The sequence below is a fragment of the Lycium barbarum genome, chromosome 7, assembly GCF_019175385.1.
Source record: "Lycium barbarum isolate Lr01 chromosome 7, ASM1917538v2, whole genome shotgun sequence".
Taxonomy (NCBI): domain Eukaryota; kingdom Viridiplantae; phylum Streptophyta; class Magnoliopsida; order Solanales; family Solanaceae; genus Lycium; species Lycium barbarum.
The window spans coordinates 112,169,519-112,182,288 of NC_083343.1; the positions used below are offsets into that span (position 1 = coordinate 112,169,519).

Below are 12,770 nucleotides of genomic sequence, written 5' to 3' on the forward strand. Positions count from 1 at the left end.
ACAGAGTCAGCAACACTGCTACAACTTCTTTGATGTCAAGTAAATAAAGTTGGATACACAGAGTCTTTGTCCAGAAACATTTATCAAACAGAAAGTGAAAAGTATACCCGGAACACTATTCATATTCCACAAAGACCGCAACTTAGGGGCTGTGTGGTTACTGGTTAGGAAGAGAATTATTCATGTGTTAAAACTAGTAGAGTTAGTACGATGTTTGATAGTTTTTTAGTTGCTTTGTATAAAAGTCAACACACCAGGTACGGTGTTTGCTTATCATTTTATAATCCCACATAACTGAAACATGTATCAATTTATGTATTATTTTATGCAGAATAGAAAATGGAATAACTAATAGTATATGAATAAGTAAACTCTGTGTAACTAATCCCTACAGTATTAATACTTCCATAAGTCTAACTGACAACCAAACAACTCAATGAATAATGTTTGGTACACGTGTGTTAATTAAGCATCTCACATTGGTATAGAAAATGAGTTGTTGGCCTCTTTTATGATTTTGGACATTTCTCACCTCAGGAACCAGCTGTTAGAGTTGAGTTAGAATTAAGGTCCATTGTTTTACAAAGATATCGGAGTCATACTCTTTCAATGGTGCAATAGTTAGAAGCAAAGAAAGTCCTCCAAGTCACTGGCCTGCTGTTGATCTGACAAAGGCAAAGGTACATAAAATGAGTTGTAGGGGTCAGTGAATTCGATCCAGTGATAGAATCAGCAAACCTATGTGTCATAGTTCTTCCATTAATCCCTTGCTGTATAAGCTCATAAGCTTTGAGACTCAGCAACCTATGTGCCATAGTTCTTCCATTTGCATTGTCATCATGAAAAATGTGAGTCTTGAGAAACAAGAAGCGTTTGTAGTCCAACGTTTAGGATAATTGCCTTCCAAGCAATAGACCCGGGTTCGAGTCCGGCAGAGGCAACTCACGTGTTTTTGTCAAACTCTTTTGAGTGATTTTAAGTAATTTTGCCTTTTCCCGACTTATTTTCGGGTGATTTCAAAGTGTGTAATCTGATGAGTGGATATTGTCATTGAGAGAGAGCAGTATTTCTTAATACTACACAACTTGAAAACTAATAAGCAACGTAGCTACTTACTTGTTTCTACAATATAACTTGAAGTTTTCGTAGGAATCCATAAATTTCAAATTCTTAATCCGCCTCTATTAATAATCCTCATTTCAACAAAGATTTTTGTGTTCGCTTAACATCCAGAGTGTCATGAAGAGCTTTCAGCTGAATCATTGCGTGAATGTCAGTGTATGGTTTACAATGATAGTAACATAGCAGGTTCGATCACGCTCCCTATATCATACAAGTTGAGAACATGTTAAAAATTATATTTATACCGAATATGCCACAAACTGTCGCAAAAAAGTAATGAATGCAGTGGTATTCTATACCGACAAAGTTAAAATCCTGAATGTGAATTTCCAAGGGTCATTACGAGCAGGCTGTTGAAGGAAACGAATAATCATATAAATTTTTGTCAATCAGCAGCATGAGGCCAAGTGAAAGAAAGTACATAATTGAATCTGGAAGTTTGCTTGTTTTTTCACAAAGCTCGAATACAACGATCATTAGAAGGTAAACCTAAGGGTTTTAAGCAAAATGTAATCATCATCTAAGCATATATATTATCCACAAGCAAAGAGTCAAATCTCTGGGACAAACCATTGCCAGTACCAACTATTATCAAAATACAAAATCAGAGATAAAATAAGATGAGCTATAAGAATCTACAAGAAGCACAATATGAGTATGAAAATGTCCTGAGCATAGATATTACATAATGAATACACTTACACACACGTGAGGTATGTCCGGAATACCAGAGGCTAAAGAGAGAGAGCTCTTCTACTATTGCCTCATCAATGATGTACACTGAGGCAAAGCCAAAAGCATCTTTATGAATCTGGCATCCATAATACAAGTAATGGTACAAGCACAATGATTCCCCTTCTAAAACCCTAAACCAACCAGGCATAAGATTACAACGTTCATTTCTTCCATGTGACAGGCTGTACAAATCCTACCATATTTTGCATGTTTAACAGCAGTTAGAAGGATTAGACAAATGCAACACTAAGGGTTCTTGTCTGATCCACTACATAATGAGGCTCAGTCCAACATCCTGTCATCTTCTTGGGTCCACTCCATTGGGTACCTTCCTCAGCTTCTGGTCAGTACTACTACAAGCCTTATCCATCACCCTTGTATATGGGGACATTATACATGGTTTATTTACAAAGCTGGTATTGAAACCTTCCGAGTCCCTAAATGATTTGACAGGAGTTGATCTTATTGATTCAGCTGAACAAGGTATCGGTCCTTTCCTATCAGGTTTTCTAAAGTTGACTGAAAGGCGAAGCTTCTTCGATGGAATTATCCCATCCGCAACTTCAACCAGATTATTTGATCCCACAACTGGTTTTGGTGCTATGAATTGATTTCCAGATTTCTCAGTCAATTTACATGCTCTCATGCCCTTCTGAGAAGGTTTCTTCAGCAATTTGGTCGTTGCTTCAGTCTTCTGCTTCAACGAATATGTAGCAATCTCGCAAAGCGTCTCAGCAGCAACCAATATACCTGGAGATTCAGCTGCTACCATCAGATATAATATGAGCTTTGTAGGCATAAAAACGTCTAGCACAACACACATGAAATATAGTTTTGTCAAGATCTAACACATTCTTAGGAACTAAATGGAGACTGTGTGCCAATGCATGTATTGTATCATTTCTTGATATCATAAAGTATGATATTGTCAAGTCTAATACTCTTCTAACATGATGCTCGGCAACCTAAAGAAACTAGCTATCATAGAGCAACTTAAAGTATGTAAATTGATTATATTCCATAGGAACTCACAGAAAAGCAAGAATACAGATTGATCATATGACCTGTCCACTATAGTGGCAGATAAACAAAACCATTTAATTCATTCAAAAGATGCATCAACTCATGTACTCAAGCCCCCGAGAAATTTACCTGGTGGAACTTCAGAAGTGCTGCTGGCTGCAATTGATGATGAAATCCTTTCACATACAGTAAAGCTATCACGGTTTGATGAAGCATTTTCATTTTTTGAAGGCCTAGACACTTTAACTCCTGTTGGAACTAGTTTGTGATTGTCAGTGAGTGATTGCAATTCCTCAAGGAAACCAGTAGAACCTTTCACTGGAGTCGAAGTGTTTTCCACTCTTACCCATCTGCCTTGGCAAACCATCTTACTTGTAGATAATTTAGCTGAATCAGGAACAATTTTAGGATGACCAGAGCATGTGTGCGACCAAGGAAAAGGAGGCAAACCATTTCGCTGAGATGATGGCCTGCTTAGACGAAGATCGCCACTATTTCTTGAAGTAGCAGGCTTGACTGTGTCCATAAGTAAAGAATCCAAATCCTTGGATGGAGTGAGCGCAAGGCGCTCCAACACATACTTTGGTGTATATGATGGAGAATGACACATTGTCGCAACTGCTTGAACCTTGCCACTGGATTCCTGTACCTTTGAGAATAAAAAGAAAAAAATAACGTAGGTTATGAGTTTTTTCAGATACTGACATTATCTTGTTTTACCTTGTGAACCTAAAAACAGTGTCCCTTCTTTATCTTCTTTTTTTGATCAAGAAAAACAGTGTCCCATTTTATTTGGCATTGGTATTCGAGGAGTCAGTTTTTGTTTGGCTACAATTTTCTCAAATATTATTTTGGTGCTTTTAGTTGCAATTTTTTGTAATTTATAGTATTTGCAAATTTTCTAATATGTAGATTTTACTTAAAAAGTAACTGATGTCCAAATGCATACCTAAATTAGATGGTTTGACCTTGTACTTCAAAGTTCAAAATCAACAATTCCTTTTACAACGAAGGGAGTAATAGGATACAAAGCAGACTTGCTTGACCAAGTGGGCTGTCAAGATTCAGTTTCAGTAACAAATAACCATTAAAACTCACCTGATCAGAAGAAGACGGCTTATCAATCCTGTTCTCTACCTTGTCACCATCATTTCGACTTGCTGAAGAAGAGCTGGTATAAAAATCGGCGCAAGAGAGCTTGCTTTCAACATTAGAACAATTCTGCGTCCGTACAGACTTCTGAAGTCGAAGCATGGAGTTAGCATCTCTAACCAACTGCATGAGACTGTCATTTGATTTTGAAGCTTTGTTTCTCTTATCTTTGGGAACAGGTGCGCACTTATAACTGCCATCAAGTAGTTCCCTCAAGGGCAGATCATCTACATCTTTTGTGACATCCATGCCATCAGATTTCAAGCCATACATTCCTGAATCAGATATCCCTTGTTATTTTCTCAGAACATTTATGGTATAACACATTGGTAAATGCTTAAGACAAAGAATAACCAAGAATTTATCGATCAAGCGGTTAAGTTTCCAGGGTAAAGCAAAAGCTAGTGACAATATACTTTATGACTATATGGAGAAATTAAGAAATAAATGTCAGGGTACAGCAAAAGCTAGTATGGACATACTTTACAGAATGCAGGTCAATTGTATGGACATGTTTAGATGGATTGCTATGTCTTGCCCAGATAATTCTGAGTCCAAAAGCTGCATAAAACAAGTATCACACTATGTGCTAGTGTGAAAGTGCAACTTTTCAGTTGGCTAGGGAGCCACATTATCTTCTATAAAATTGCATCTGGTACAAACAAATTGCAGTGACTTGAGACTTCTTGCAGGCTTTGGCTGAGTTATTTCGTCACAGAAATGACTACGCTAAATTAACAGTTGATTCAAATCAAAGTTATAAGTAACTTTAGCCTTCATTTTTTTTGGATAAGGTAGTAATTTTTAGTCTTCATTGACATGGTGATTTGCATGCACTGATCATACCAATTGTGCTTAGCTCTATATATTTCTATGTCTTACCCAGATAATTCTGAGTCCAAAAGCTGCATAAAACAAGCATCACACCATGTGCTAGTGTGAAAGTGCAACTTTTCAGTTGGCTAGGGAGTCACAATATCTTCTATAAAATTGCATCTGGTACAAACAAATTGGAGTGACTTGAGACTTCTTGCAGGTTTTGGCTGAGTTATTTCGTCACAGAAATGACTATGCTAAATTAAGAGTTGATTCAAATCAAAGTTATAAGTAACTTTAGCCTTCATTTTTTTTGGATAAGGTAGTAATTTTTAGTCTTCATTGACATGGTGATTTGCATGCATTGATCATACCAATTGTGCTTAGCTCTATATATTTCCTTAAGAAAAACATGGTAAACACATATATCTGCAAAACGTATTTCATGAGATTTAGTTGAGAAAGATTATTAAGTAAATTTGCATCAAATGTATGGTACTTAATCATGAAGAATGACAAAGTGAACCAACCATATCCTGACTCGGTCTATAGTACGGTGAGAACCTCATGAAAAATCGGTAGACCAATGAAAAAACTATTCACCTGGTTGGAAACTGGAAAGTGAAATTTCGTGGAGGAAACTCTAGCATTTGAATTGAAGGATTTGCAGATGATGGAAAAGAATTGAGCGCACTGATTTGAGATAAATTGTGCTACTCATACACAAGCTCTCAGCAACAAAAACGCATGGTCACTATACAATTTACCATGTCTGAAAACACAAAGTCGAGAAGAATGGAGATGATGTGGGAAGAAATTTAACAACTGCAGTTTTTTTTTTTTGGAAGTAAATTTAACAACTGCAGTTAACAGTGTATTTCAATTGTTAAGCATCCTAAAGGGAAAGAAAAGTGTACCATCAAGTGACACTAGCATAAGACCTTGGAAAAGGAAAGGCGGGAGCCACGTGAAAGTGATAAAGTTTGATTTTATTTTTCATAGTTAAGTACTGGAATGATTCAGGTTTAAAATACCTAAAAAGGAAAAATCAAGTTCTTTGGTCGTGCATCTAGTACTAAAAGACTAAACAGGAACATTGACTTTGTTTTTTACAAGTGTTTGGAAGAGATGGAACAATACATACCAAGAAAGTTTCTTCCTCCAGCAGCTGAACCGAAGCCAACTAAGCTCTTTAAAGAGAAATTACTTTTGGTAACTTTGCCATTTCTTTTATCACTTCGCTTGCCACTAGAATGCTGCCTTTGCTTAAGCATTTGAGTCCTCTCTGACAAAATAAGAACAGATTACACAAACAAATCATGTCACCAAAATAATTGAAATACAAACTTAAAAACAGAGCTATGCAATTAAGAAACATACCACAAAACAGATAATTCGTAGATGCTTATAAAAATAAAATAGTTCAAACATATTTCTAACACATAAAAGAGTAGGAACAAAATAAATGAAAGCTGAAAAGAAAACTATTAACCCACCCTTTCAAGGGTTAATAGCATGCAAATCTAAGTACACATTAGATGCTATACAGAATATTAAAGCAGGCCCTTCATCAGCTTAATCGTAGTAGTAGAAGATTGCAACTCCCTTCCATTCATTTGTCATTGTAAGTGCTAAGTGGTAAATACATTTTGAGAGTATATTCTATCAACTTGCAATGGGTGAGAAATTTCAATATAGTACAGACAGGAGGTCACCCAATGAGATTAGAGAAAATGAGTTGGCATATATCCTTCAAAATACTTTGTTGATCTTTTTTTTTTTTTTTTTTTTTTTTTTGTGATAACCAAGAAATCTCCAAAAATTGGTTGGTGCGCGGTTTGCAACTCGGTGGATAATGGCCCTGTCTCTCTACCTTTATCATTTAATACCATCACTTTTTTAATATCTATCTTTTAGTATATCTTATACAATAAAAGGAAGAGGGGAAGTTGCTTAATTGGTACTATACTTTGTCCAAACTCATTGGGTTGGTTGTGACATTTGCACAAGGTTTAGCAAAATCAGACAATCATCTGAATCATATTTTTTTAGCACATGAAGCGTTTACACAAGCCATACTTCAATTACATTTAAGCTTCTATAAACAAGTAATGCAGTTTCTACTCTGGTGGTTCCACCTTATTCCTATAAACCAGATAAATACAATCAGCAACATATCATAGTCGATTGATCAGCAATGCGCTTCCTAGAAAGGTCAAAAGCGAGTCAGTAGGCAACACAACCACAGATAAAAAGCAATTTAGCTTGAATGTCATAGAAGATAACAATTTAACTTCAACATAGTCTAAATTGGTAGCAGCATATATAGCAACTCTAACGCATTTGCACATTCGCTATCTGCAATTGAAGCTGCTCCCAAAGAAAAAAGCAATGAAAATTAGATTGCAGGGATGATTCCTCATTCAACCTTTACAGGTTTCCATGTATGATTTTTCCCATTTGATAATATATTTGGAAAGTCTTTCCTGGTGCATCGTAATTCTAGATTCTATCCACACAGGATTTTATTGGTGTTACAGTCCGTTGAGATGATCCAACCTGTACCGACTTCAAAATACAGCTCTTCAAGGCTTAGGAGAATGAAGGGCATGTAACTTTGGGATAATTTCAGCAATTGAGCAGGTGCAAGCTCCTGATTACTAATTATGAGCTTTGTGCCTTTGTCTACAATTTTAAATTTTAGATGCGAGTGATATTAATCTCTGTTGAAGCTTCTACATGAAAAAAGAAAGGGAAAAGGATATGTAGTCTTGCTTTCCTTATTTCTTATATATCTAACTATTATACTTTTTATTTATCAGTGTTGTTAAAGTTGAGCTCATTCTTAAAGTAAATATAAAATAGCATGAATATTTAGCTGTACTGGTACTTTATCAGATCATAAAAACCCACTTCTGAAGATATTTTCCTTCTCTTCGGGATCGAACATTAATTGCAAAACAAGTCTTAATTATGCTTTGTGATTAAGATCCCAGCTTACTGGCATTTTTTTGGCCTTGGACAAGCCATCTACCTGCTATATAGCAGCACCACTGGTATTGGGAACCTCCATCCGATTAGGCTTAGACATATGGAAAGAAATCACCTAACCCTTTTTGCCTTGATAGGTTTTGAACCCAGGTCTGTCCAAATTTATTCCAATTTCACTGACCAATACGCCATATCGTTGTGTTTGCAACACTACGATCATATCTTACAATAAATTTGCAAGTTTGCAACCCATTTTATTTTTGAGACAACTAGGACAAAAAAGCTAGTTATAGCTGGGTGCAAAAAAGAAGTCAGGAGTTCGCTTTTTTCTATACTCTGAATCATGTAGGGGTAGGTAGCCACCAATGCTTTTCAGCTTTTGAAGATATTGGATGCACATACAAAAAAGTGTACGATTTTCATAAGAGCAATGTTTTGGAGAGCCTATAATGGAAATGAGGTAATGGCATAGGGGCAGCATCCAATGGCCTTTTTGTCAGACTAATACCAAATTAATCAGAAAGAAGTCACTTCCTGAAAAAGAAACTTTTGGAATCTTATTTTCTCAAACTAATACCGTATGTTACTTTCTTTAAAAGTTTTCGAGCATAACTAACACAAGGCATCATAGGACCGTTGTGATGTTCAAAAACAACTATTTAAACCATGAGCTAAACTTATTCCATGTCACTGTGAATCCTGACAAAGCATTACTGAAGGAAAAACGGAAAATCAAAAGGCGAGCAATGATAGTTCTATCCAAATAGGTGCGCACCATACACTGGCCACATGATTTCTGTTGCAAGCTTTTGACCCACAGGCGTTTCAGGTAAGTACTATAACGGAGTAGATTTTGACCCAAAAAAATAGTATCAACAAGGAGACATATTTGAAAATCAAAACTAGATACATGACTTATAGGCACTTCCAGTGTCATCTGAGAATGCATATCATAACTAAAACTATGTTGAAGAACATGCATACATAATGTTATTACCTCCATTTTTGCAATTTGTAGGATTTGCTGAAAGCTCAGTAGAAATGCCTTTTCCATCTTCACCGATTTTATTTACAGAAACATCCATCTGCATTATCCTTGATCTCTTAGAACTAGAAGTACTATTTCTCCCCACTTTCCCAAAATTCCGATGTGACTGTGTAGCCTCTAACCCAAGAGTCAGTGGAAGAATAGTATTTGTCTTCCCGAGACTGAGGTCTTCTGAAGCATCCTCAACATGATGTCTGGATTGATGACCAGCAAATTCATTCTGGGGCATCTTACTCCATAAAGCTAGCTCTGAGGTTTTACAGCACACATCACATCTCACATAACCATATTGGGAAAATAGCGAGTTAAATAAGATGCAACACTAGCAGTATAACTTAACAGGTTTCCAGGTTTGGACATTTACCTGCTTTAGTGTCAAAAGAAATACCGAAAAAAAAGAAAGACAGATACATGCATTTGTGCTTCCTGCTCTCAATGGTTTCCGAGAATTAGAAACTACGGGAACAGTTCTAAGGCCACAATTTTCTTTGAGTAACAGAGTTATAAGGCCACATATGACATCTTTTTACTAGAAAATACCATTTCTGCAAGTAATTTCAACTTTCATGTGATGAACTACATAATTGACCAGTTAGTAACTTCCACAGCTTAGTAACTTCCACAGCCATGTACACTATGTTAATTTATAAGTTTCTTCTTGGCAGTACATAGATTTTTTGAGATAGCTAACAGTATCCAGCTATTAACAGTTAGTAATATCATTCAGATCATGAAAGATCAATATAATGAGCAGACACCAAATTGTTTTCCCATAAAGACAACTGTCAAAATCATCTCAACAAACGTCAACATCTTAGCTTGAGGCTACACTTTTTAGCTGTCTCGGTTAGTCAAGACTATGCAAATTATTAGCAATTCATAATATCTACCTACCCAAAAAATCTTATACTACACTAAACCTTCCTAGACTGTACATGACGAACAAAGCTAACTTTTATCACAAAATGAAAAGATAAAATTCTCAGTTTCTATTGGTAAGGAGAAAAAAATAGTCATATTCAACCCAAAAGAGTAAAACTTTTAAACACTACGGGTTTGTTTATTTTGCAGGTTAGAGTTATGCAACAACAACAACACACCCAGAATAGTCCCATAGTAAAATAATACATAAATTGACTTAACTATTTTATTTAGGGAAAAGGGTCAAATATACCCCTCTACTTTGTTTTATTAGCCAATTTTATCCTCCCTTAGTGATAGTGAACAAAAATACCCCTGTCGTTAGTGACAGCGAACAAAAATACTCCTGCCATTCACAAAGTTTATACCTATACCCTTAATTGGATGGAAAACCCCAAATCCCATAAAATTACCCGATTTCAATTAAAATTACCCGACCCGCAACCCTGACACTTCCATCTCCTCTCCCTCAGGGTTTCTTGCTCCACAATCGTCACTGCCGGCGAGCTCGTCACACCGGAGCTCCGGCGAGCTCCAGCCTCCATCACATCAGTGCTGCTTCCCCTTTCCCCATCTAATTAGAATAAGACCTTAGCAACAACACTATCACTTGTGTGAAAATTATGGATTATGCCTTGAATATCCTTTTTGTTGTCACGGTTGCTTTCTTGATTATGATGATAACGAAATTCTGAATCGATGCTGTTGTTATAAGTGTCATTTCTACTAATAATTCAAAGCACATTAAAGTTGTTGTTAGTGTTACCATTGTTGTTGTCATGTTGATCTAATTTCTTCCCGAACGTGTTCTTGTCATTATGCATCCATACTTTTAAAACACCCTTTTCAACTCACAGAAATTGTTAACCAGATCTTCATCTCGTTTCTGCATTTTCCACCCAACTCTCTCAGCAATTCCAACATTTTAACCTTCTGATCGTGAGTAACTTCATTCTAAAATCATTACCAATGGTGGCTGGAGATTTAACCTGCTGCTTCCATTATGATGTGATGGAGGCTGGAGCTCGCCGGAGCTCAGGTGTGACGAGCTCGCCGGCAGTGATGGTTGTGGAGCAAGCAACCCTGAGGGAGAGGAGATGGAAGTCTCAGGGTTGCAGGTCGGGTTAAAAAGAGGCGGGTTGTGTAATTTTAATTGAAAGGGTAATTTTGTGGGATTTGGGATTTTCCATCCAATTAAGGGTATAGGTATAAACTTTGTAAACGGTAGGGGTATTTTTGTATCACTAACGGCAGGGGTATTTTTATTCACTATCACTAACGGAGGATAAAGTTGGCTAATAAAACAAAGTAGAGGGGTATATTTGACCCTTTTCCCTTTTATTTATGTAGGATTGTAAAATGATAACCAAACACCGTACTTGGTAGTTGGTATGCTTAATTTTACACAAAGCAACTAAAAAGCTACCAAACATGGCATTAGCTATGCAAGTTTTAATTAAATCCCGCATAAGTAATATCACGTTTGGTAGCTAGTTAGGAGGTAAGTTATTGTATGAGGGCATCTATGTATTATTTTATGCAGGATAGAAGGTGGAATAACTAATACATGAATAACTAAACCCTGCATAACATAATACATAGATCCCTTCATAACTAATCAGTGCATTACTATTACCTGCATAACTCTAACCAGCTACCAAACGACCCCTATTTACACTGTCAGGTCATTTAAGAAATTAAAACCTATGAAAAGATGGGAGCTGATCTATTACAAGGTAAAACCGCAGTACCAAACAAATAGTGTAAAAATCTCTTATAGTGACAGGTACTCCCCTCTATCATCTGTCTTACTTTCCTTTCTGATCTGTTTCCAAAAGAGTGTCTCCTTCTATATTTAGTAAGCGTTCCAATTCCAACATTCAACATGTCAAATTTAGTACCACGTGATTTAAAGGACTATAGACATCTTTAATTTAAAACTACAAGATTCAAAAGTTTCCTTTTTGTGTCATACACTAAGTGTCACGGTCAAATTAAGACACTTAAATTGTGACAAAAGGAGTATATAAGTGAAATCCGGACAAAAATGTAAAAAAAAAAAAAAAAAAAAAAAAAAAAAAAAAGTGAAAGTATACCTTTTCGTCTAACAGAACCAGTAATCCTATCAATAGAAGGCGCATCGAACGACCTCTCCAATTTAGGCGCAGCACCAACACCGCCAAAACTTTCGGATCCCATAAGCTCAACCACAACAGAACCTTGCAAACTATCCATTTACCCACCAAACAAAACCCTCACATAAACTCAACCTAATCATTTTCCCTGGAAAAAAGAAGAAGTTGAAATTAAACAAATTTCAGCTGAAAAGAAGATATATTAGAGCTAAATTGAGCTGATTTGAGTGGATTTTAGGTGGGTTTAACATGTTGCGGCTGAAGAGAAAAAGGGGGAGTTTATTAGGGCAAGGAAAAATTTGGGGGGTTAAGAATGAGAGGTATTTATACTTTTCGGGAAAATGGGGAAAGTGGAGTTGAGGTTATTGCCGTCGGTGGGATATTCGGGTGTGGTTGTCATCACCCTAATCCACTGTTGACACGTTGTTAAAATAGTGTGCACGTGGCATTATCCATTATTCGAAATTTGATACTAAGGGGTCATACCGGTAGTCATAGTGTCGCTGTTGCAGTTGCTTGTGCTTTGATTTCTGTTACTATTTGTTATTTTTTATACCTATTATCTTATTTGTTGTAGTTGTTGCATTTTTTTTCAAACGGTTTTACTATGACTTATGTGTTTTCGTTATTTCCTTTTTCATACTGTTTTGATTTGTTTGTCCTTATGTCTAGGGTCCATCAGAAATAAATTCTCTACTTCCAAGGCAGATGTGAGGTCTGCGTACATTCTACCCTCTCAGATCCCACTTTGTGAAATTTCATCGGGTATGTTGATACTAAGGGATCGTTTGGTAGCTGCTTAAATTTATGCAAATACACAAATTAGT

At 36.3% G+C, this 12,770-nt stretch overlaps 1 protein-coding gene across 3 annotated transcripts; it reads right to left on the reverse strand.

The window, feature by feature from the left end:
- Positions 1-1,680: 1,680 nt before the first annotated feature.
- Positions 1,681-12,289, reverse strand: LOC132603827 (uncharacterized). 3 transcript variants are annotated; one of them, XM_060317107.1, is made up of 6 exons: positions 11,905-12,289; positions 8,837-9,136; positions 5,993-6,133; positions 3,979-4,307; positions 3,010-3,523; positions 1,681-2,619 (listed from the first exon to the last, which is right to left on the reverse strand). In XM_060317107.1, the coding sequence occupies exons 1-6, from the start codon at positions 12,041-12,043 to the stop codon at positions 2,156-2,158; spliced, it is 1,887 nt and encodes a 628-aa protein (XP_060173090.1). In that variant the 5' UTR covers positions 12,044-12,289; the 3' UTR covers positions 1,681-2,155. The 3 variants fall into 3 exon arrangements, with proteins under 3 accessions (XP_060173090.1, XP_060173088.1, XP_060173091.1); XM_060317105.1 differs by having other exon boundaries at positions 3,010-3,529; positions 11,905-12,286; XM_060317108.1 differs by having other exon boundaries at positions 1,681-2,607; positions 3,010-3,529; positions 11,905-12,285.
- Between the last annotated feature and the right edge of the window lie 481 nt (positions 12,290-12,770).

What these genes read in the sequence shown, in the direction of transcription:
- LOC132603827 (XM_060317105.1), bottom strand. Translation starts at nt 12,043, where the DNA reads ATGGATAGTTTGCAAGGTTCTGTTGTGGTTGAGCTTATGGGATCCGAA. An exon ending in TACAAATTGCAAAAATGGAG is followed by an intron (nt 6,134 to 8,836) that starts GTAATAACATTA and finishes TTATTTTGTCAG; the next exon opens with AGAGGACTCAAATGCTTAAG. An exon ending in TGGAGGAAGAAACTTTCTTG is followed by an intron (nt 4,308 to 5,992) that starts GTATGTATTGTT and finishes TATCTGATTCAG; the next exon opens with GAATGTATGGCTTGAAATCT.